Source organism: Psittacula echo, assembly GCF_963264785.1.
Source record: "Psittacula echo genome assembly, chromosome: 1".
Classification (NCBI taxonomy): domain Eukaryota; kingdom Metazoa; phylum Chordata; class Aves; order Psittaciformes; family Psittacidae; genus Psittacula; species Psittacula echo.
In genome coordinates, this window is record NC_137735.1 from 29,020,573 (window position 1) to 29,045,507 (window position 24,935).

The window sequence follows — 24,935 nt, forward strand, 5'->3', positions numbered from 1 at the left end:
CCGGGATCCGCTCCGCCAGGTCCCCCCTCCGGGGCGAGCCGCACAGAGCCAGCATCACCCGGAGCTGTAACCCCTGCTGGGCCTAAAAGGGGCGTCCCCGCCGCCGCGCCTCCGCCACGCATGCGCGCAGGGCCAGCGCGGCCAGCAGCGTCGCGGGGACTTCCGGGTCAGCGGTGGTTCGCAGTGCCCTCCCCACCCCGCCATGGAGGCCGGGCCGGGCCCCGGCGGCGGGGAGCTCGGCGACCCTGCCGAGGTACTGTCGTTCTCTCGGCGGCGCGGCCCGCGGGGGACCGCGAGAGCGGTGGTGGGGTTGTTTCTGCTGAGGGCGAGGCAGCAGGCGCTGGGCCTGTACCCGCCCTTCGCCGGCCCGGCAGCGGGGTTGCCTGTCAGCGTGTCGCCTGGGCCTACCGTGAGCTCCCTGGAGGGCTGCGAACCGCGGGGACCGTGCCCTTAAGGCCTTCCTGGAGGCACTCCGGGGGACTGCCCCAGCAGGAGGTGTTCTCCTCGGTACCGGCGGCCTTCTCGCTTCTGTCCTTCTCCCGGCCGACGGGCTGGCAGGGCGCCCGGTCGCACGCTTTCGCGGCTGCTGTCACGCACCTCTGGTAGGAACGGCTGTCTAGCTTTCACTGAGTGTAAACGGGCAGCAGGCGTTGTGTAATTAAAGCCTTGGCAAGTATTTTAGAAAGGGATTTAATGAGCTGACAGGTTTTTGTCCATTTGGAAGGTTGGTTGCAAGGACAAAAGCTGGCTTTTCTAAAGGAGGAGGAGTGAGCTGATTTGGAATTTGACTGTGCCCGAAATATTTTGTGCTCTCTTATATCATTTGTGGAACCATTGGGTTTTAAAAATTAAATACTTCATGTGACATCTATAAACAAAAGTCACCAGTTCCTTAAGTGTAGTTGTGTGAAAGTGCAGGCACTACAAGGTGTGAAAGTTAGAGTTTTTAATTGAAAAATCCCCCAAAACCTTTCTTTTGCTCACTCTTTTGTAATTTATTTCCCTAATGAAAGAGGGAAATACCTAAGCCTTATGTGCCGACAGAGGAGGAGAGAAGACTCCTTAAGGAATGTGCTGAAGAGAGTGCACGGTATAGAGGTGAGTTCAGTTTGCTGGTGAACTTTGCTTTTCTTCCACCCTTAATTTTTGTTGCTGTCTGAGGCAGCAAGGAAGGCAGGCCTGTGTCAGTGTATCACAATAGTTCATTTAACAAGTTTCACGTGATCTAAAATTACGTTCCAGTAGAAGTTGATCCGTGGAGGATTTCCGTTTATTTATAAGAGTTTGTAGGACAGGATTCAGGACTTTTTGACATCACAGCATAATTTGTAAGGCTTATGCTTTATAACAAGATCCCTTCATATTTTAATTTAATATACTTATGAGAAGTCTGAAAATAGATATAATTAATGGAGTCTCATTTATGGTTCTGGTTTTTGTTATTTTTATCTTCAACTTTTGTTATCTTTGGAGTGCAGGAATAAAATAGTTTAACTTACAACCATTGCTTTTTGTCTTTATGGACACTTCTGAGGAGAACTAAGTACAGAACATAAGTAGTCACTCAGCTCAGTTTTTTGGAGAAACCATATGTGTGAATAGACATTTGGGCACCTTTCCCCTGCAAATAAAAGCCAAGATTCTACAGCATGATTCTGCAGTCAGTAATGATTTCTATACTACAGCTAGTATACAGGAATCATAAACTCGCATTGTTTTCACAATACTTTCAAGCTCATCTTAATTTATTTGAAATATTCTGTTGGTTTGAAATGTTCTGTTGGTTGTTGGTTTGGTTTTGGGTTTTTTTTTTCTACAAAATATTGAGAAGTGATTGCATTACTTCTTAACATTGCTTCTGTAACTCAAAGGTTCAGCGCATACCTGTTTTTTAGACACCTGGTCAAGAGGTTTGAAGAAGCCTTCTGATGTGATTGTTACCTACTACTCTGTCACATACTAGCAGATTACTCCTGATGCTGATAGGTGGCCTAGCAGAAGCCAGGACTAAGGAAGAATTTAGCAGCTGATTTGCTAAATTTAGCAGACAGGGGCTCTGGTTTCTCCTGAAAGCCAGCCCTTTCAGGGGCAACTTCTATGGCACTGTGATTTTGAATTAAAGATTCACAGTTCCACTTTATCTTTCTCCATTGCTTTTATGGAAGAGACATTCTCCTCTTCCATGTTTATTCAGATACCTGGAAACCTTCAGCTTCTTTGCTAAAATCCAGCCATTTTACTTATATTTTTATAAGTTAGAAGAGTCAGATTCATTAGTAGGAAAGTGAAGGTTGATTATGGCATATTGATAATCTCTCTCCTGGAAGACAAGAGGGAAGGGAATTGTTTATTGCTCTTGAGGTGTTCTGCTGAGAGTTCTTCATGAGCAATGTAACTTACCGCCCTGTATATCTTTATACAGAGACAGAAGCAGCAACATAAGGGTGCTGTTGAGAAGAGTCAAATCAGTTTCTTGAGAAATTTCACTTTAGGGAGCTACAACAGTAATTGCAAGATGCTTTTTCCAGGGGTTGTGTACTGTGATGTTATCTCACTATGTAAGCCTACATCCCATCACTGTTTTCTAGCTCTCCTCTTTGTTTCATTGTTCTGCATTATATGGACCTGGAGTGTTGTGTGCCCTGTATTAAATGCACAGTATTTGAATGTCCTTTTGCAAGAGGTGTGGGCCACCTGTGTGACTGCCCTGACATCCTCCCTTCTTACTGTATCAGTTCTTGTTAGTCACATGTATTGCTGTACATTTGTGCATTTTCAGTTGTTTATTCAAATTTTCAAGTTGTTTATTCAAATTTCAGATTTTACCTGTTTTTATAAGCCCTCTCTGTTTTGCCATAGTTTCTGTTGACAGCTTCTATTTCAGAAATGCTAGTAATTTCAGAATTCAGTTTAATGTATGCTTTACTGGTATTACTAATTTTTAATCACATCATATAATACAAAATCTAATGCTGTTAATAATTTGTGTTATGATCTACAGTTTTATCCATTGTACTTTTAATCTCATTAACAAAATCAAACCAGATCAATATGGCTTTTTCTCCATAAAACCATTTTGACTAGGGTACATTAAATTCCCGTCCTTAATTGTGGGCTGTTCATATGTCAGCCTTCTATTTTTTTTCCTAGGATTTATTTTGTTCGTGAAGCAAAAAAAGAAAGTGCTTTTTGCCCATAGCAGTGGGAAGCATTGATATTTTCTGATTTGTTAAGCTGCATTTGTTTTTTTCTACACTTGAGTAGTTATTAATAGTTTTTATGTATGAACCCAATTTTCGTTTACCTATTACTCTCTTAATTTCTAGTTAGTGTTTCAGGTCATTTATACACTCACCTGTGAACAGCTGTCTCCATTAAAGTGTGTAACCTTTCTTTGATGTTCAGAATATTTGTGTAGGGCCTATAAACCATTTCAGACCTCTGAGGGTTAGACTGAAGCCCTCTATGATAAGTTTTTCTGAATTCTTATTTTTAACAACACACGTGCCCTTGATTTTCTTTGTCTTACAATTTAGCTTCAAACCTGCATTGCCATTCTCTAGCTCAGAAAATCCAGGTCTGAAATCTCTAAAAGCATCAGGGTTGCATCCGATAATAGATTGGAAGGTTTTATTCTGTATTTTGAAGTGTTGCTGTAATCTTGCTTTGAACCAAGTAGCCGATACTTTTTTTTAAAAGTGACATCCTATCTTATTTACACTGCAATGTTGGTTGGATTCCTGATCTAGATCTGTCAGAATTTGCAAAGGAATTAGCTGTTAGTTTGCAAAGTTTAATACTGTGCTGTCCAGATTCTAAAAAATATCATTTATCTTCAAACAAGAACTCAATAAGAAGATTGTGTGCATAAGCTGTGTATACATCTAGTGCTATAGCAAAAGTTTCTCCCCTAGGTAAAGTTCAAGTCATTGAGCTTTTTTCGTAACATACACATTTTCAGACTTGCATAAAATGTAATTTCATTATGACATGCCTAATTCTTCAATGTAATTAACTTTAGGCTCCTGTCGTATTTGTTATGGATGACGCTGTATCTTATGTAGGAATGGCGGTCTTTGCAAAGAGTTTCAGTCAGTCTTCCCAATATCAAAATTATCATTGCTGTAAATAAGCATTCCTTTTGTTTCTTGCCATCTTCACATGCTTCTGGCCACCTGAAATCTTTCAATATGATAAAAGTCAATAGGCAGCTCTTCTGTGTTTGTTGTCTTCTCTGTATTCCTGACCCTTCCCCAGAGTTGTCCAGTTTGATCTGTAAGCCACAGAAAAAGCTGCCCTGTTCTGTAATTTGCTGGTGAATAAAACATGTTACCTACTTCTAATTAATTTGATTTATATCTCTGTAAGAGTTAGACTTTTCCCAAAGTTTTTATGTTGAAACAAAATCAAGACTTCTGGTGATGAAAAATATTTAGAGGCACTGGCCTCTATGTAGCTGACTTCCACGCTGAGGAATATATGCTTCTCTGGTTTAAAGTTCTGCACCTGGATGCTGAGCAGTTGTAGCCAGACCTGGAGGCTTGTCCTTAGAGCTATAGACCATCTGTATTTTAGGAAGCATGAAATCTAATGAAGACAGGATGACTTGTTAACCAGTACCACATAATTTGTAGTTAGACTTAAAATCTGGAATCGGGAATGTTTCATAATGTATATTGTTTGTTAATTGTATGCTTACATTCTTATACCGCTGAGCTCAGTGAGGCCTAGCAACTCTCGTGTTACTGCATATTCTGTTAAATGTGGTTGAAAATATTGCAAATTGTATTTTAAACTTCTTTCCTTCTTCTTCACAGCTTTTCCTCTGGCTGCAGTGAGCATGCTTGGTACTAGCTTCTTAATTAAGAAAGGTAAAGTGTAAATGTACTTTGGGTTAATTTGGATTTGCTCAGATGAAATGCATTTCTGCTGTTAATACAGTTACTATAATAATATAATGTCTTATTGTAGTTTAAAGAAATTCAGACTCTTCAGCTACATGACTTGCAGTTCCTAAAATCAAAAGAGCAAAACTTTAAATTCAAATTCATGTTTGCTTTATGTTGTTTGACAAATGCAATATCTTAGTGATTATGAAACATATTCTGTATGTGTAGTAATAATATGTGTGATACGATTAAAGTGCTAATTCTTAGATTATTTTCTTTTATAATTTTATGGGGAATTTAGATGTTGGGTTTCTTGAATTTTCTTCAACGTTAAGTGTAGAAGAGTAACCTTCTACCTACAAATGTAACTACAGGTGCTGTTTTTCAGCTTAATTCTTAATAACTTTTTCCTAATTACTTTGATCCTAATTTTCAGGTGTTCTAAGAGACAGCTCAAGATTTGGCTCCTTTGTAAAAGTTGCATGTAAGTAAAAGCAGCATATAAATTCGGCTTGTATTTATGCCTTAGATTCTGGAGTCTGTTACGCAGATGTAATTCACATGAGACTAGCTCGCTGATTCACTGTGACTCCACTCTGTAGAGTGGAATATCTCAAGTTGGAAGGGACCCATGAGGATCATGGAGTCCAACTCCATGCTCCTAAAGCTAAACCATATGACTAAGCAGATCATTAGGCACTCTTGAACTCTGACAGACTTGGTGCCATGACCACTTCCCTGGGCAGCCTGTTCCAGTGACTGACCACCCTTGCAGTGAAGAATCTTTTCCTAATGTCCTATCTCAGCTTCCCCTCACACAGCTTCATTCCATTTCCTCATGTCCTGTCACTGGTCACCAGAGAAAGGAGATCAGCACCTCCCATCCCACTGCTCTCCTTGAGGAAGCTGTAGGCTGTGATGAGGTCACCCTTGGCATTCTCTTCTCCACTAAACAAACCACATGACCTCAGCCACTCCTTGTAAGTCTCATCCTCGAGACCCTTCGCTATCTTGGTCGCTCTTCTCTGGACACATTCTAAGTTTGATGTCCTCCTTCTGCTGAGGCACCCAAAACTGCACAGAATACTTGAGGTGGGGCTGCACCAGCACAGGGTAGAGTGGGACAGTCACCTCCCTCGACTGGCTGGCTATGCTGTGCTCGATGCACCCCAGGACACGGTTTGCCCTTTTGGCTTCCAAGGTACACTGTTGACTCATATTGAACTCGTCATCAATCCAGACCCTCAGATCTCTTTCTGCAGGGCTGCTCTCCAACCCTTCATCCCTCAGTTTGTATGTATAAGCAGGATTTTGCTGTCCCAGATAGAGAATCCAGCACATAGAGAATCAATTCTTACATTGATAAAACTGTGCCTGAAGATAGGAATAAATGATCGGATATAGCCAATGAACAAGTTTTGCCTTCCTGGAATTAGTTCTGTCAGTCAGCAACTTCTTAGCTACATTCCTTAACTACAACATCTCATACTGCAGGAACCTATTCAATGTCAAGAGGTAGAGGTTTCCATTTATTCATCTGTCTTTCCATAAAATTGCTTGACAAGCTTAATGTAACAATTTAAGACAAAAGCATTGTAAATAGATACTGTACAAGCTTACTTTACATTACTTTGCCAGAGTACAGCCACCCCTCCCTTCCTAATTTGAAGGTCTTTATTCATGCATCTCACTTGTCCCATTCAGGCTATTTTAGTGCCTTTTTTTCCTGGACATTATGTATGTACAATTGTAGGAAAATGGCAATGAATGATTGTGGATTAAGTATAATCACAAATAAATTAATAAATTAACCTTTTCAATGTAATACATGACAGTAAAACAGGAAGTTGCCATCTTGCCAATCTGCCTAGATACAGCCAGTTACCCTTACAGTTTACTTCAGTGGGAATAGGGTAAAACCCATGATTTGTGGTGGAGGAAGTGTTGTTTAAGCAGATAAATGAATGTGAGGGCCTAGGGCCGCCATTTGTTTATGCTAAATTCTACTTGCTTTCTTTGATCGCCAAACAATGGTGTAACACAGACGTTTGTAATAAATAACAGAATTACTGAGAGCTCCTCCACATTTCTAGTTAAGGGCCATGTTCTTCCTATTAAACAGAATGAAGTTTTGAAATCAAGGGGAAAAATAGGGAGCACCTGGATTGGACTAACTGTTCTTGATGTTAAGGTTATAAGCCAATATATTTTTGGCTTCTCTTCTCTGATGGACACTGGAGGCATCTGGACTTTCATTTTGTACTGGAAGAATTTTCTAGTTTTCATTGTCTTTCAGTAGGTAACTTCTTGTGATTTATGTGCATTTTAAATACGGGGATTTTTCTGGGACGTAGTTGTAGTGTAAAAGGCCTGAGTTAAGCAGCTTTTGTTTCATCCTCATATTGCTTAGGTCAGATGATGTCTACCGTCAGATCCTACTGTCTACGGGATCTTCCTGAAAACTATTGCCAGGGCATAGTTTGCAGAGCCAAATTATGCCTCATAATTGAACTGCACATTCCTCCTGCAGTGAAATCTTGCTAAAGGAAGCAGTGCAGTTGTTGTGGTTCGGGTTTTTTTCTTCCTCAAGTTCTGAAACAAGGGCATATCTGATTCCAGGCACTGCTGCTAGCTCATAGCTAGCTGATGGTAAACAACAGTAAGACAGTTCAACAGTTCTTGCTTTTCTGGTGTCATTGATCTGAGCATATTGCTGCTCCATCTATCGACTACAATAGTCTGTCTTTGATAATGGTGTGTGTCACTTGTGGTCTTTAGATTCTTATTCTGAACAGTATCTATGTCTCATTCCTGTAATTGGTCTTTTATATCTAACTACCATAGCTGAATCAGGTTTTTTTTCCTGCCTGTATCTTTCATCTTTCCCTGCTCTAGTTGTATCTGGAATTTTGTGAGGTATTTAATTTTCTAGATAGGAATTTTCAGATTCCAGGATGTTCTTCTGCTCATAGGAGTTACTCACAGCTTTTCTCAGTAGTCTAGGCACTCTGACCATTTAATGGAACTTCTAGTTAGTCCTGACTGATTCGCTACATTGACAGTATCCCTTTCAACATAGCATAGAGCTACTGGGAAAGAAGGCTGAGATCCGTACATCCTACTTCATGTTAGCCTGCAACAATGTCTAAGTTAATATGCTGAATTCAAAGAAACATCTGGCTGTTAGTTCTGTAATAAGAGAAACCAAATTATGTAGCAATCATTGCTTTGGTAATCACCTTGCTGATTAGCTGTATTTTGCTAAATATTTAGTTTGAATACTTGGTAGACTGCTTTTCCTTTCAGGGGGCTTGTAATTTTTGCCTTTGTGTATATTCACAGCATTTGATGTGTCTTCCAAATTTTTTTTTGACCTAAGCAGCTAAACCTTTATGTTTCTCATTTTGTAAACTTCCCTTGTAGTTGTGGCTGCTCTCTTTTCCCTTGGAAGAGGCATTTTGACCTTTTGAAAAAACAGGCATTAGATCAGGAATCATAATTTCAGTACCAGTACAGCAGGGTAGGGTAAAATCACCTTTTATATTGATTCCCAGGTGATGTAATCTACAGTGTGAGGACTTCAGAAGATTAGTGTTAGTGGTAGTTAACTCTTTCCTGACTTAGTCTTTGTATTTAGAAAATACTTGTTGCATATGAAGGAAGAAGGGTCTAGTCCTTTTCTCCTACAAAGTCAACAACAGGGCTTCTGTTAATTGCCATTGAATCCTTCATGCTTCTTCTGAAACAAAGAAATACAAAATGAAGTATAATCTTTTGTAAATAAGTAAAATCAGTTCTGCTTTGTAGTTAAGTAACATTGAGCTTGGTAGCTTTGCAACAACAGCAATGGGTAAGAGCTTTGTGGTAGATGACAGTGAAGAAGTATCTTAGGTAAATGTTTTACAATAACCAGCTAGAACTGGACTAGTGATTGCTGGCATGACAACGGGACTTTCCAAACCGAAAGTTCAGCCAAAGGATGAAGTGAGGAAGATGAGGAAGAAACGACCACCAGGGGTCCCAAAGACCACTACCACATTATTGTGCGCATGCAGGAGGAATTTTCTAGAAGAATGATGTCATGTAAAAGTAGCTTTATGAATATGCATGTAATGTAATGAATATGTATGTTTGACTATCTAATCACAGCTTGTTTGGTGCTCAAGCAAGACACACTCAGAGGAGCTATCCCTCATGTCTCCCAGGGCCACAATAAGGAATACGTGCTTGTCAACTTGAACTTTGTTGGCGAGTTCTTAGAGTTTTTCAGCGAATTGCTGCGTACTCCAGTTGACTCACTCATAAAACTTGAAGGAGCCAGCTGATGGAAATCACTGATTTTAAACCAAGACAGAGCTGTCATGAGCGTTTATTCTCATGTCCTGTCTAGCAGCTGACTGCTTTAGCATCTTTGATAGTTAATTGTTATTTCTGGATCTTGGAAAAAACTGATTGCAATTATTTTCCATTATGTTCTGGTCACCTTTCATTCCTCAAGTACCAGCTGAAATCATTTGATGCTCTTGCCATGTGTCTCTGTGTCTCTGTTCTGTGGTTGTGTTTGGGTTTAGTACTCCTTGTCTGCAAAAGAAGCAGAGATGATTACTGCATGGTTTTGATTTAGATCTAAACTATTTTTTCTTGTATTCAAGATATTGTATAATTTATTTGGAATTATTATTTTAAAAATATGTTGAATTTCGTGATACAATGTATAAACCCATCTCTTTTTTCTTTTTAAAAAGTTGCTGGAATATGTGGATACATGGCTGGGAAGATTTCCTACTTGCCCATCTGTAGCGAGAAATTTAAGCAGCTGAAGGATTCTCCAATAGGAGACGTTCTACGACAAGCTCAGAGACATAGTTCACCTAAGTAAGAATTCAATTCTCTTTTGACTTTAAAACTTATTCTGGAATAGGACATTTTAAACACTAAGAGATCAAGGCTATATTTGCTGCTTTGAAAGGCCTTCAGAGCTGTACCTTCCCTCTTTGCTCTGTTACCCCAAATCAACCACTTTGAGGAAGCCATGTCTGTGTCACTTGGTCAGCTATAAAACATGCATTTTGGGTTCTTTACATACAACTGATTACTTCAAGGAGTAGAAAAGGAAACATCCTTAGCAAAATGTATTCCCTGTAAATTAAGATGTTTTCCTGTGGAATTCACTTACCGCAGGGTGACAGCAGAAGTTGCCTCCTTAGTTTAGAAGTAAGCTAAGTTAACTGAAATAAAGTAGTGTTGCATTCTAGAAGTTTTTCCCATAGTTTAGTTTGATTGAAGTAGGAAGAGGGTGGAAATGATTTCAGTGTTTATCAAAGGAAAGAGCCCAGTAAACAATATCAGTGCAGGAAGAAGCATGGTGGTCAAACTTACTGCTGTTTGTTTAAATCCTTTACATCTGTAACAGCATTATGCTGTACATATGAGAAACTCATCAGGTTCTTTAAACTATTTCCTGTTTTGTTCCAGAATGTTTTCTACTTCAAGTGGCTTTTAGTTGCAAACTCCTTTTGGAATATCTCACTTAAATCCTTGATTTAAAACTGGGTGAATAGTGTTCGAATAGTGAGTAGTAGTTCTTGTATGTATGTGCTAAGTAAATGTTTAGAAAGGATTTGAATAAATTCTTAATTACTTTATAAATTCAGATTTATGACAGTGTTGTCTGCAAGATTTACCTTTATTATGGAATGTTCATGTTTTTATGGCATCAAACATAGTTTTCGGAATTGCCACTTTATATATTTACTATAAATTCTTAGCTAAATTGGGGCTGGACTTGTCCCTTCACTCCCCTCCAGTTACTAGTAAGAAATTGTGATCATTAGCTGCGTTTACTCTAGATGAGAGCCTATTTAAATGCCATCATCTGCTGCACCAGTAAGTCCCATCAACCTTTAATGCCCTCTTCTTTTGTATCTGTTAAATTTTATTTACCAAGGGATAATTCCCCCACACCCCACACCCCCCCGCTTTGGTTAATAGTTAATCTAAATTAATCTTCTGCTTTTTTAAGCCTTAAAGAGAAATCGTTACGTTTTCATAGTCATGAATTTACTAGTTAATGTATTTTGGTAATTCTGATTTGCTGTTAAAAATAGGTAGGGAGCTAAAATGCTACATAGTTCTCTAAGGCTATGTTTGCATGTACTTTAAAAATATAATTGAGACCAAAGTGGCTTAGTTCTGTACGTTTAGTGTGAGAATAAAACAAAGACTAAATGCAGATGTTTTTCATAGGAAACTAAAAGTACAGCTAAGCAGAAGCTTAGAGAAAAAAAATGAATAAATACTCTAGAGGCTTTCTAGTGGCACCAAGTGGTGGCATTCTCAATAGAGACATGTTGTGTGGTGCTTTGCAGGGCCATTCTGAGTGTGCAGCAAATGTTTTAGAGTATCAAGCATCATTTTCCAGAATATTCTTTAGATGATCTTATCTTTGTCTCTGAAGAGAAAATTCATTAATGTTTCTGCTGAATTCAGCAACTCAATAAACGTTCGTAATTTAATTTCCCCAAGACAGCTCTTCATTCTCCTTTCCTGCTGTCTGGTACTGATCAATGACAGCAGCTTCTAATGATGAAGGGTTTTAAATTGCAAATTCTTCCTAAAAGGCCTTTAAAAATACCTATAGTTCCTGCTACCACTTGTTAGGTGGGTACACCCTGTACTATCTGTGTCTGATGTGGGGACTTTTTCTGTCTGAAGACTCCCTGGGGGAAGGGATTGTCATTTTTTTATCTTGTAAAGTATGAAATACATTGTCTCTTTTGTCTCTGCTGAGAGATTTTCAGATGTGAGTTAAGTTTCTGGGAGGAAGGGAAGAGTATTGGGGAAGTGACTGTATAGATCTTTGCAATGTAAATTAAAACCTGCACCCCAAACTTTAAGATGATAATCCACTTTGGAAACTAAACCATTTGAAAGAGTATTTGCTTGAACTGCACATGTTGTTACAGTTCCATTTTTAACTTCAGTATTTCTGTATTTAATATTTCATTATTTTCCAGCCGATCCAGTCGGAAATCTGAATTTTCAGACATGCCTTCTCAGTCATATACTGAATCTTCTACCAGAGCTGGATACCCACTTCCTTCTAGCTATTCAGATGATTATAGTTCAACAGATAGAGCCCTCTCAAGTTATGAACCTGTTCCTTTCAGTGCTTCCCTGAATGAATCCTCACCTACAGGAATTACTGATTATGCTGCTCAAGGTGTGTTTTGTCTTTAAACATTTAGCAGTCTGTAGTATGATGACTCTTGCCTTTCTCTTTGATACGTCTCTTACTAAACTATGTATTTTCGTCCTGTGCAGACATACGTGGTTCAATGTAGTGATTTTAGAATGGAATAGCTTGAAGCTCCCAGAATTGCTTTTACACACAATATAAATATATGTATTATTTTGTGCTCTAGTTGTAATCTAAATTCAGGGGTGGGGGTGTTCATATTTTGTAGCTGTAATTGCAAGTAAAGACTGTAAATTAACTTACGTGGTTTAATGTGTTGTGAAGCTAAATCTGCAAAAAAACTTAGCCTGACTTGAAGTTCTGTTTGATTGAAGCTAGGGTGAATATGCCATCTTTTCACAGACCACAGTATCTATCATTTGTTTGCCTGTTGGCCTTTCTGAGGCTAGTGCGTTTTCACCAGTGGTGGTGCTGCAGCTGTATACCACTATAATTCAGTGACTTTAAACTGGTTTTTATAATGGGACAAACGTTTAAATATTCTAGGAACTGAATGCATATTGTGTTCTGTCCGGTAACAGCTGATTTTCTCACCAAGAACTAAAATGGTTTTCAAGTATACTGGTTGGTGCAGCTGTTCCCCTCCTGCCAGTATGAACTCTGTCCTCAGCTATTGCAGGGAAGCACAGGATTCTGAGTTCAAGTCTCTCTGGGGCACAAAGGAGGAAGTTACTGTCAAATGCAAATTTGTGTATTTTGAATTAGTATGGATTTTTTAACCCCTTTATAGAAGAGGTTTTATTTCACAAAAAGGCTTCATGCAACTGGGGTTTAGTTATAAAACTCGGATGTAAATGTGTACTTACACTTCATCACAAATACAGTGATAGTTGATAGATACTGATACAGATACCAACTGATAGTTGGTAGAAACTATCAGACTGAGATTCTGTATTATAAATGTAGATAAAAGGATAAAATGTTTATCAGGTGACATATGATGGAAGTAGTCCTAGTTCTTTAAAGCAGAATTTAAAACCTAAATGCAAACCCTTGAGCTTCACCTAGCTTTCTCTTCAGAAATCATAAATATATCAAATGTATGATTATCATAAATTTTACATAAAGTGACCAGAACTGTTTTATCCGTCGTTGTTAGGATTTCCATTGGGTAAAATGAAGAAAAGGAGTTAACTGCCAGTTTTCCAAAGCAGTTTGACACAATGAGAAGGACAAAAGGAATGGATTAATTAAAGACCACATACATTTTCAGTTGCATTTAGAACTGCAGCTGTCATGCTGTTTTTCATTTGGGATTGAGCTGCAATTAACTGGCATTCTGGAACAGGCTGTAGCCAAGTTCTGGCGTGTGACGCCATTTCTTGTATCTTAATGTTTGTGTTGTTTTCAGATCCTGATCCAATTCCAGAAGAAAACCGTAAAAAAAAAGGCATCACGTACGAGGAATTAAGGAATAAACACAGAGAGACATATGAGGTAACGCTACCACCAAAGGCAGAAACTCCAAGCAAGTTTTCACAGGAAAAACCAGCTAAGGAAGGTAATATACCAATTTATAGAAAAGCGTAGTCAATTCGAGTATTGGCAATAATGTTAAAAATGGTCACAAACCCAAGGCTTAATTCTGCTTACCATTTAAGCAGTTTATTTTTACAGTATCTGCAGCAATCTCATGTGATCTGGTCTGTAGTTTCAAATCTCAAATCAGTTCTTCAAAAATAGCGATCTTCTAACAGCAGATTCTAGCTCCTGTTTAACTGTATTGCTCAGTGCCAGGCTGAAAATCTCAGAACTTTGGGATTATTGACTATATGAAGCCACCTCTTTCAACAAAGAGTTCTCTGAGCTCAGAGCCATACTGAAGAGTTTTAGCCATGGAAGGGGGTGCATGCTTCAGATAGCATTGTTCTCTCAAAATAGAGCACATGGTTGATGGTTTTGGTGAGGGGGGGTATTTATGAGTTGTTTCATGTGGAATTAGTGCATTTCTATAGAGGCATTGTTTGTAGAGCTTCATTTTCTACATTAAAACTCAAAGGAAGGAAACAGTATTTGGCAGCAATATTGAGATCTGTTTTCACAGTGAAAAACAAAACTTTACACAGCAAAATAAGCCTGCAGTGTCCTGAGGAGTAAGATGCCATTCAGTCACCTTTTTGACTCAGTCCTTTTTTTTTTTTGCAAAGAAGACACAGAAGCAGTTCATCATCACTTGCTCTAGAACTTTTTTAATTTAGTCTGGCATGTGTGAAAATGGTGTTAGCAGAGGAACGCTTTGGTGTTCAACACACTGCTGAACTAGTCAGCTTGGATTGTTTGGGTTTGTGTGCAGTGTCCGGTCTTGTCAATCATGCTGCAACAAGATTTGTAGGAATAGCTAACATTTCTTCTTAGGCATGACAGGTGGTAATAAGTACAGGAAAGTATGCTCAAGCAAGAAGTTCTGAAGCAGCAAGAGTAAGCTTTGGAACAGCGTTGCTAACGAGAGAGTACTGGTCTTATTTCATGCTTGTGAATTACTTTGTCCAGATCATCTGTCTTTGGACAGACAGATCTACACAATCATGAAGTAAAAATTACAAACAGCTGGAGAGCAAGGATTTATATCTGTTATTTCAAGGTTGTTAAAGCCTTTTTCTTTTATCTTGCGACTATACCAGATGAGATGTTAAAAAATTATTGAAGCTCAGTTTTGGATTGCCTCTAAATTCTGTCAGCTGACACTTCACTGATTTATACAGTGTGTCTTTTCAGGATATTTCTGCACAAATAGCCTAGGAATGTCACTTGAAAACCATACATGCAAATCTTCAGCTGTATTCTGCAAACCTTGCCTTATTGCATGGTGAATCTTGTGGCTGTGAAATGAGAATATGCATTCATTATTTTATTCTTAGTTATTTGAGGACAGTAAAAGACCTCTATAAAATACTGATCAAATATTGCATTCTATTTATTATTTCTGTGTTTGTTTGATGGTTATACTCAGGCTTTAAGAATAGAACTACACTGAGCAGTGTATGAGATTTGTAAATAAACTTTTAAGATTATCTCTTTGTAATTTTAGGGAAAAGGGTAAGGATGGAATGCAACAATTCAGAGATGTTTTACAAGTGGAAGTACATTTAAATCTACAGTTCAGGGACTCCACTGATGTTGCAGGCTAAGATCTGATTTAAGTTTCTTGTGTCACACTGGACATGCTACTTGCTGTATGCTTCTTCCTACAACTTGAGTCATAGAATCATAGAATCATAGAATAGTTAGGGTTGGAAAGGACCTTAAGATCATCTAGTTCCAACCCCCCTGCCATGGGCAGGGACACCTCACACTAAACCATGTCACCCAAGGCCTCATCCAACCTGGCCTTGAACACCGCCAAGGATGGAGCATTCCCAACCTCCCTGGGCAACCCATTCCAGTGCCTCACCACCCTAACAGTAAAGAATTTCTTCCTTATATCCAATCTAAACTTCCCCTGTGTAAGTTTTAACCCGTTACCCCTTGTCCTGTCACTACAGTCCCTGATGAATAGTCCCTCCCCAGCATCCTTATAGGCCCCTTTCAGATACTGGAAGGCTGCTATGAGGTCTCCACGCAGCCTTCTCTTCTGCAGGCTGAGCAGCCCCAACTTTCTCAGCCTGTCTTCATACGGGAGGTGCTTCAGTCCCCTGATCATCCTCTTGGCCCTCCTCTGGACTTGTTCAGAAGAACCTTACTAAGCAGGTTCCTGAATCATTACCCCTTGGTTCATCCTCTTACCTTGGTCATAGGAACCAGACTAGCAAATAGAAGGTGGTTTCTGCCCTTTGTTGCAAGGACATAAGGAAGGCCAAACCACACTTAAAGCAGCTTTATGTAGTGCCTAACTTCTGCCTGCCAGTGCCTTCTCCATTCTTTGTAGCTGTGCAAATATATATGCATCTGCATAGTGGCCTGCACTGGACTGTTTTGCAGGGAATGAGTGTGGCCTGCTCATCTGCCATGGTTAATAGAAATGGAAATCAAATTGTGCTTTGAGAGATATTTTGTTGTGCCTCATTGCAGTATCAGTCTGCTTACAAGAGATTTGTGGATGCATTATGCAAAGTTTGCTGACATCTCACTGAAACAAAGACCATGCATTCTGCTGTATTCCACTGGTTCTACTGCAGATGGGTATTAATAAACAGGGGGTTTAGTAATTAACTTCAAGTAGATTTATAAAGAGGTCCCTGACTAGTGCCAGCATTCCTGCTGGATCATGTAGATCAGTGATGGCAGTCAGTTACAGACTAGTTGGCAGCTCATGTTCAAGAGACCATCTTTTCACTTTCTGGTCCTTGTTCAGTTACTCATGACATACTTCTGCATAAATCCATTAAGACCAGTACCCTGGTTTTGTTTTACTCTGACTCACTCCTATACTAAAGGAAGCTGCCAAATAATAATGGCTGAGTAGTTTCCTAGTAGGGATTACTGATTTCTGTTTGTTTTCGAATGTGTTTTTAACTATCCTGAATCCATCCAGCTGTGCACGTAACTGGATTATGTAGCCACGTTATTTGCTGTAACATTTCTTGCCTGTTTCCTCCCATTGTCTTTGTTTCATCCACGTTACATTTGTTTCCAAGTAATTACAAATCCTGTAGAACAGGAATTCGCACAGTAGGCCTCTTGACTATTAATTCATTAAAGAAGAATGATTAACAAACTCTTCTCCCCATCTATTCCAAAGTAGCTCTAACTGGATTTCTGGTTGTGCTGTGACTGACACTCTCCCCGCTCACCACTTCAAATGGTCACGCATTTCACCCTACTTTTTGGCACTCTGTAAGATAAACTTTTGCAGTTACATTGAGTCATATGTGACTACTGTTTCTTCTTTTCTTTAGTGAAAGTAAATAAATATGGAGATACCTGGGATGAGTAAGAGCTGAATGAAGAACTGAAGAAAATGATCTGTCAGCTGACTTGAACTTCATCTGGATTAGTCACAAGAATGAGCATCTTTGGTGTCTTCTGCCAGGTGCAGCTCTTAATAAATGAGGAAAAAATCCTGACTTGCCAGAAGATTTAAAAATAAAAAATTAAAAAGAAAGCAAGCATTTAGGCTTAATGTTGTTTTTTTAATTTTACATAAATGGCAAGCAAGGCTATTGTGAGATGTCACGGCTGTAAACCATTTGTGCTACTGTTGAAGAATGAAAAGGGTAACTTGCAATAACTAATATAAATGCATAGCAGAAGGTAAAAATATCTGTAGAGAAATGCAATCATGTGTATTGGGAAGGGGGAAAAATCAGAATCTTCTCAAATTTCCAAGACTTGCATTAAAAGTTACGTGTAGAACTCACCTCTCGCTTTGTGTTGTCTTGAAAGTGATATGCTGGAGACTTCAAACTGGTGTCATGATTGGTTAGCGCGGTATCTGGAATCATAGTGAGCTATGCTGGGAAAAAAGGGTGGAGGAACCTACCAAGCACACTTCACTGTACTACAGAACTGTTTTAAAGTGCCAGCTGTATTTTCAGACCAATACTCTGACTTGCCCACACTGGGCCTCTTCAGTTATTCCAGAAGAAAAGTGAATGAATGCATTTTACTACAGGCTGTGGTAAAAGTTTGAATAATATCTTGACTGTTAATATTGGGTATTGTGGATTTAGTCATATTTCTCAGTTTGTGCATGTCATGACAAAACCCCCATGTTAATGGAGAAGAGGTCCTAATTGGTGGGATATTGCATTGTTACTACCTGTAAGGAAAGCGTTACATCAGCAGAACTACTGCAGGAGTATTTCCTGATACTTGGGTCACCTGCTCCATCTCAATCCAAATACTGTCTTCCATGAGGGATTCTCATATTCCCACCTGTGCTGTTGCATCTCACAGCTTTGCATTTATTTTGGGGATTTAGCTGCAGGGGAGCAAAACCCATGTGAAGTTGATGGCATCAAAGCATTCCTGAAAACCTTGATGCAGATGAAAATAGCTTACCTACCAAGCTGAAAATTCTCAGAGACCTTTCTGATTTAGTGGTCCTGCAGCAGAGCACCCTGAATGAGATTATTTTGGGGAGGTACAGAGCCATCAGCTGAAATGGGGAGGAAAAAAAGGGAGGGAAGATGGGATGCTCAAAGAGCCACTTACTGCCTACAGTAATCAAACAAGGAAGATCGCTTTCAGCAAAACTCATCTAAAAAAGGAAAGGAATGTGCTAATCGGATAACCTTGAAGTTGTATCAAAAATTTAACTTAGAGAGTGGTTCTGGTGCCTGTGATGGGAGAACTCTGAAAATATACAAAGTCTGCCAGAACTCTGTTGCTGTGGGGTTTAGTGCACTGCTCCATCCCTGGCAGTGTTCAGGGCCAGGTTGAACAGAGCCTTCAGTTACACGGCCTAGTAGTGTGGGGTGTCCCTGCTCATGGCAGGGGGGTTGGAACTGGATGATCTTAAGGTCCTTTCCAACCCTAACTGTTCTATGATTCTGTGATTAGATTTATCATGAAACTGCTCATAAAGTGTCTTTGTTGTGAGTTATGCAAGTAATAGGAGGCAGAAGATTTAGATGATAAAGTAGGAGCAGATGCCTATGGTGGTGGTTTTCCATCTCTAAAATCAAGAAATGCTTTTTCTTTTGAATGAATGAAAATTTTGGATGAATGAGAAGTTTCCAAGTGAGAAAACTTTGTGGGAGCAGGCTTATGGCATTGAGGAAGTAGCAACACCTAGAAGACAAACTATTGAACAATAAGCTTGCCAACGGAAGTATTTCTTTCTTTTACATTATTTTGGGGATTTGGAATAATACTTTATTTTCTCAAGTAAATGAATATAAGGATGTAATAACTTGTTTTTCTCAGGAATCTTAACTCATGCTTGTAGTACAAGTTGTTTATTTGCATAAGGGAATGATCATCTGGGGAGCTGACTGAGTTACTGTAAATACTTCTGCAATATGGACACTGAGAAATGAGACCTCCTCTAGGCATTGGATGTGAGCATTATTGTTGTGCCAATGAACTCACTTGTGTGTAATCAAGTACTTAATATCCACACTGGAACCTTGGCCCAACCCTCCTATTCTGGCCATTCTCTGCTTTTTAGTCTCAGGCATTTGCTGCACTGCATCTTGCCAGTATCAAGTGTTGTGTACATGCTGCTCTGTGTATTTTTGTCCCGCTGCGTGCTTCTGGTTATGTGTGTTCATCTTCCTGACAAAATACTTACTGGGGACCAGCAAGTACAGGACAGACACAGCGACCAGGGTATTCGACTCTCTGCCATTTAAATGCTGAAGAGGTGATGCCTGTTTCAGACTGAGCTCTCCCACACAACAGTGTTTGGAGAATGCTCATTTTGTATTCTGGTAACTAACAGGACAAGGGGGAATGGCTTTAAGTTTAACAGCTGTGATCTAAAGCATTTGTTCTCTTTAATGTTAGTGATACCAGCTACTATGCTGCTTACGTATCAGTGCTTTAATACTTGCTGCTTCTTTACTTATTGTTACTAAGTTACCTTTTGGTTTTGATTGGTCTATATTAAATTCCCTGAGCTTTTAAGATACATGGCAGAAGGGTAATATATAGTTTCAACAGTCATAATGTCTCCTGTTCAGCAGAAGCATAGCTTTGCAAAACTAAAAGCAAGAGTCTTGTATGAGCTACTTTATAATCATGTGATGCTGCAGTAAACAAAAAAGGATGTATGATAATGACATTGCACAATCACCTGAGACAAGATATTCAGTCAAATACAACTTTCACTTACCCTTGAAATGAGAAAAAATGTTAAGATGAAAGAGAAATTGAGTGCTTGATAGAGTTCCGTAGGGAGACTAAAACTATTCAGGATTAAAAAACCATAGTGTGTAACCTTTGTGGCAGGGTTTTTCCAGTTCACTGATGATTTAGACTCTGTTTTTATGATATGCAATCTTGGCATGAACAGCTTCTAAATCAGAACTTTCCAGTTCATTCCTTACATGGAGTGCTATATTTTCTCTCTCTGTACCATACAGGAAGCACATTTCTGGTACATTAGATTTTTATTTTCAATAAGCTAAAATTAGGTTCTATATAAATCTAAAACAAAAATAAATTTTGTTTGGCTTAATTCTGTGGTTTAAATATAATTGTTAATCTTAACTATCTCAGCATAACTAGCATTTTAAAACAGTGTCACTGATACAGGAAATGGCAAATCTGGTTGCAGTAGCTGATGCCCAAACATCAGTGATGGATTACTGACGATGTCTAAATCATCTTCTGAATAAGCCGTGCTAAGTAGAACTAAACATCTCTGCTGGTATTGACATGCAGTCCAGTGTATACGGCTATGTGCTTGCATTGAAGAGTTAAGGGCCATGAAGATGATCAGAGGCTGAAGCACCTCTCCTGTGGAGACAGGCTGAGAGTCGGGCTTGTTCAGCATGGAGAAGAGAAGGCTCCAGGGAGATCTTAAAGCAGCCTTCCTAAAGGGGCCTACAAGAAAGCTGGAGAGGGACTTCTTCAAGGGCAGGTAGTTTTAGGATAAGGGGGAACGGCTTTAAACTTGACAGAGGGGAGAATTAGATTAGATAATGGGAAGAAGCACTGTGAGGGTGGTAAGACACTGGCACAGGTTGCTCCAAGTAGTTGTGGATGCCCCATCCCTGGCGATGTTCAAGGCCAGGTTGGACAGGGCTTGGAGCAACCTGGTCTAGTGGAAGGTGTCCCTGCCCATGACAGGGTGATTGGACCTGCGTGATCTTTGAGGTCCCTTGCAAGCCAAACCATTCTACAAAGGGCTGTGTTCATTTTAACTCTCTTGCTCTCTACACGCCAGAGAATGTGCTGCTGCCAGCCGGCTTTAAAGGCTGCATTGTAGACACAAGTCAGTGGGACCAACAAGTGAGCGAGGAGGAGCCCCTTCAGCCTGCCAGGTCCTTGCTGTGCAGGGAGAATTGAAGGAGAAGAAGCGCACAGGAGAAGGCCAGGCCAGCCTGTAGCTGCGCAAGCTGCCATTGGCTTAGCAGTGTGGGGTGAGCCCCCTACCTGGACAAGGGCAGGCTGTGTCTGACAGCAGCCAGGGCAGCTCCCAATATTGTTACAGCCTACTGGATCTGTAGAGCCCATTGGGAGAATGGGAGTGATTAAATAGCAAGCACTTGCTGCTGGGTAAGGTTTCAGATTTGTATTTTGAAGTATTACACATGTGACAACATAGCAGTAAGTAAACTTGGGCATGTCCAGTTCAGTGCAAATCTCGGCCTAGAGCTGGCATGAGTGAAGGGTAGATTTAAACTACACCTCTGAAAGAAGCATTAAAGCTGTTTCTTGCACTGAAATAGCTGAGCTTGGTGATGTGCCTAACCACCACAGCACTGCTGCTGAATGCTCAGAACATACATACGTGAGAAGCGACACTTAAAAGTTCAGGTAAGTGGGGTTTTCACGCAAGATTCTAGCACCTGCTTAGGAGGTGCCACTGCTCTCAAACAATCTGTGTGTCAAAGACAATGGGAAAAACAACCATTCCCACCTTAGGATTTTTTTATCCTTCAGCAGCAGAGACAAATACAATATTGTAATTAAATAATTCAAAGGTGCGTTTTCTCAGGAATCTTGAATCTTGTGCTCTCCGCACAGACTGAAGGTGTTTCAGTCTCCACTTCCAGGTATTGGCTACCTGGTATTTGGTTCATTTGGCAAGGTGCTTAATTTTTTTTTCATCAGCTGTGAGAACATAGGAATCACCATAATGGTCACCCCATCTCCCACGCTGGCTGGGGATCCCTCTTGAAGTTGCTCTTTCACCGCTGTGCCCGCCTGTCCTTCTCTGACTACAGCAGAGAAGCTTCTTCCTGACATGAAGGTTGCATCTGGGTCATGAAAATCCAGATGTTTCACAGCCACCGAGCCTATGCAGACCATGCCTTTTGGAGCTGTTTTGTTCCCATATTCTGTGGCAAGAACATCTGTGATGGAGTTGTGCTGTATAAAGAAGCACTTCTGTTGGCTTTAAATCTGATTTCACTGGGTCCCAACTAGTTGTCATTTTACAAAAGCAAAAATCACTCGTTCCCTGTTGATCTTTCACACTGTTACAGATACCATATTCCTCATCTTGCGTTATTTTCAGCCTGGAAAGTGAGTTACTGAAGCTCTTGTGAAGAAATAATTTTGTACCTCTGATCATTCTTTTTTCATGTAATTTTTTCTCTCTCTCAGCTCTGTTGTACACTTTCTGAGGTGCACTGGAAGCACCACAATATTCAAGATGAGGATAGGCCGCAGAATTGCTCTCTAGTGTAAGTCTATATATTCCCCATTTTCTTCCTAGGAATTGTTCATATTCTACTTGTCTTTTGGCTGTCATGGACCACTGATACTATGTCTTGCAACTATGCAAAGCTATGCAAAATGACTCCCAGATCTCTGCACTGAGAATGTCAGAGTAATTTAAAATCAGCTGCGTGATGCAGTCAGTACTTTTTCCTATGCCAATTAGCTTAGAGACTCTCACTACTCAGATTTTTTTGTCTCTCTATCGTTTTGTCATCAAGAAGCTTAGTCATGTTTTCCTTTGTCAGATTGTCCATTAATATGGTGAGCAGATGCCCTCTAGCATGTCCCCAGAAGCCCTCTCAAGCCTTCTGGATTTTAAACCAGCCTAGAGAAGAGTCTCACTTATTTCTTGAGAACCTCATTGTCTTGAGAGACTTATCAGAAAGAAAAAAGAAGAGGAAGAATCCCAAACTCATACCAAGGCACATGCACAGTATGGATGGAGTAGATCCCTTTGTTCCCATGTCCACTCCCTCAATAAAACATTAACGGATTTGTGAGGCATAACATCCTGCTGTGAAAGCCGTAATGATATCATAATATGTCACAGGTATACTTGTGGCATTATGGGACTTTACAAATCCACCTATTTTAGGGGTGATTTCCTCAAATGAAGTGCAAATGAAGGGAAAACAGTACATGTTATATAAGCTAAGTCTAAGTACAAGTGGCTCAGTATTTCCAAGATGTGGAGCTACCGCAATACTGATGTCAGAAGCTGGATCCTTTTGGCTCTCTCAAATGGAGCTCCTGTGCCTGATGCCAAAAACAAGCTGGGTAAGTGGGACAAAATACCAAAGCTCTTTCACTGTTAAAAATAGTCATGAGGAAGAAGCTGCTGCTCCCAAACTAGCGTTGCTGTCAGAGACACTCAAGTGGTGCTGGAACCAACTGCCCCTTCATGCTTCTCACTTGGCGTGGTCCAGCACGCTCCCGTTGCAACTTCTGCCTCCCCTTCCATTAACTGTCATTGTACAGCACGCCCTACTCTCTCATTCTCCTCTCAAAATGTAATAAAGGAAGCCATATCTTATTTTTATAGGGATTTATAAGAACTTTGATAGTGAGCTTTCATCTCCTATTCACTCCCAGTTTTAAGAGAATTATAGATCAGCTGACTTGCCTGAAGTCCGACTACTAAGTTGGGATTTAAACAGGAATGTGCTTTGTTTTCAGCCTACAATTGCTTTCTCTTCTAAAACACAACTTTTTGGTTTGTTTTTTAATTTGGATGGAATACAGTATTTGTAAAATTATTTCAAATAGCTAATATAAAAATCCCCAAAGAGAAGCAATCTACTGCAGTTTGAGGTTAACATCATTATAGCTTTCCTCTTTTACTCTGACCCTTTTTCTATTCATAATTTCATAAAGTGGATTGAGGCTTACATGCAGCTTCACACTTTGCATGCATTACAGCTGAAGGATGTATCATGTTTCTTGATTTTAGCAAGTACGTGGACTTCAACTAAGCTGTGATATGTCTGAGCACACAGTTAAAGTGCCTCATCCCTGGGTGAAGAAAGTAAGCTCTTACTTTCCAGACACAAACGATTAATAGGATTTTTTTAGCCTTTTTGCGACATCTTCCTGCCAAAGGGGAATGTATATCTTATTATCAGTAGAAGAAAATACTAAAAGACATTTTAGCACTATATAAACAATGCTTGATCCTTTGTAAAGTCAACTATTTCTGCTCCTGGAGATCTCTATCCCTTTTATTCCAGACTGAAATAAAGATTACAAAAGCAACTGATTACCTCAAATCTTTCCCTATTTTTTTCAAATAGCAACCCCCAAATTCAATGTATTCAACTTCTGCCTCAATTAAAACCAGATTCTTCAGCTGACTTGAATGGAATGCATGCTAGAAACAGTCAATATAGGTTAGCTCATTAAACTGTGCATAATTACCACAAAATGGCTGTACTAACTTATAGTTCTTAGAGCTCTTTGTTAATCCTCAGGAGCTTATCTTCCCAAGTAGAAAAATCATGAGGGTCTGGCCGTGAGAGCACATAAGCTTTTGTCCAGCTCTTCCTGTCTCCCTTTTGCAAGAAGTAATAATGTAAAATAATCAGTATGCATATAAACATCCCTTTCTGCATCATGCAGCACAACTACCAACACCCCAATGCCTGCTTTCTTATAGAACTTCTCCAGTGAGCTACAAGGCATTATTTCATGTTTCTTTGTCAAATCTTCAGAAGCTTTAAAGTTCAGCTAGGTCCTGTAAACCATCCAGTGATAAAACACCCAGCTTTGTCTGATTCCAGCCCGAGAACACGCTTCCAGCCACTGGGAAAATTCCAGCACCCTGTGAGTCCCAGCACAAGCAAAGTCAGTTGCCCCCAGTTTTATCAAATTAAGTGCCACGGTACAGAATGTGCTGAGTCTTCCCTCTCCTGTTGTAGCTGGTGCTTTTGGCAGAGCCAGTTAAATTCTACATTATTTTAAACATTTTAAGCTGTATTTCAGAAATACTGCAATACCACTACTACCTCATAAGGTCC

The 24,935-nt window shown here is 39.8% G+C and overlaps 1 protein-coding gene across 1 annotated transcript; it reads left to right on the forward strand.

Annotated features, from left to right (window-relative positions):
• Positions 1–127: 127 nt before the first annotated feature.
• On the forward strand, positions 128–17,188 carry OCIAD1 (OCIA domain containing 1). Its single transcript, XM_080624497.1, has 8 exons — positions 128–253; positions 1,014–1,098; positions 4,818–4,871; positions 5,326–5,373; positions 9,635–9,764; positions 11,906–12,111; positions 13,499–13,648; positions 16,983–17,188. Exons 1-8 carry the CDS (start codon positions 203–205, stop codon positions 17,018–17,020), a joined length of 762 nt encoding a protein of 253 aa, XP_080480623.1. The 5' UTR covers positions 128–202; the 3' UTR covers positions 17,021–17,188.
• The last annotated feature ends 7,747 nt before the right edge of the window (positions 17,189–24,935 follow it).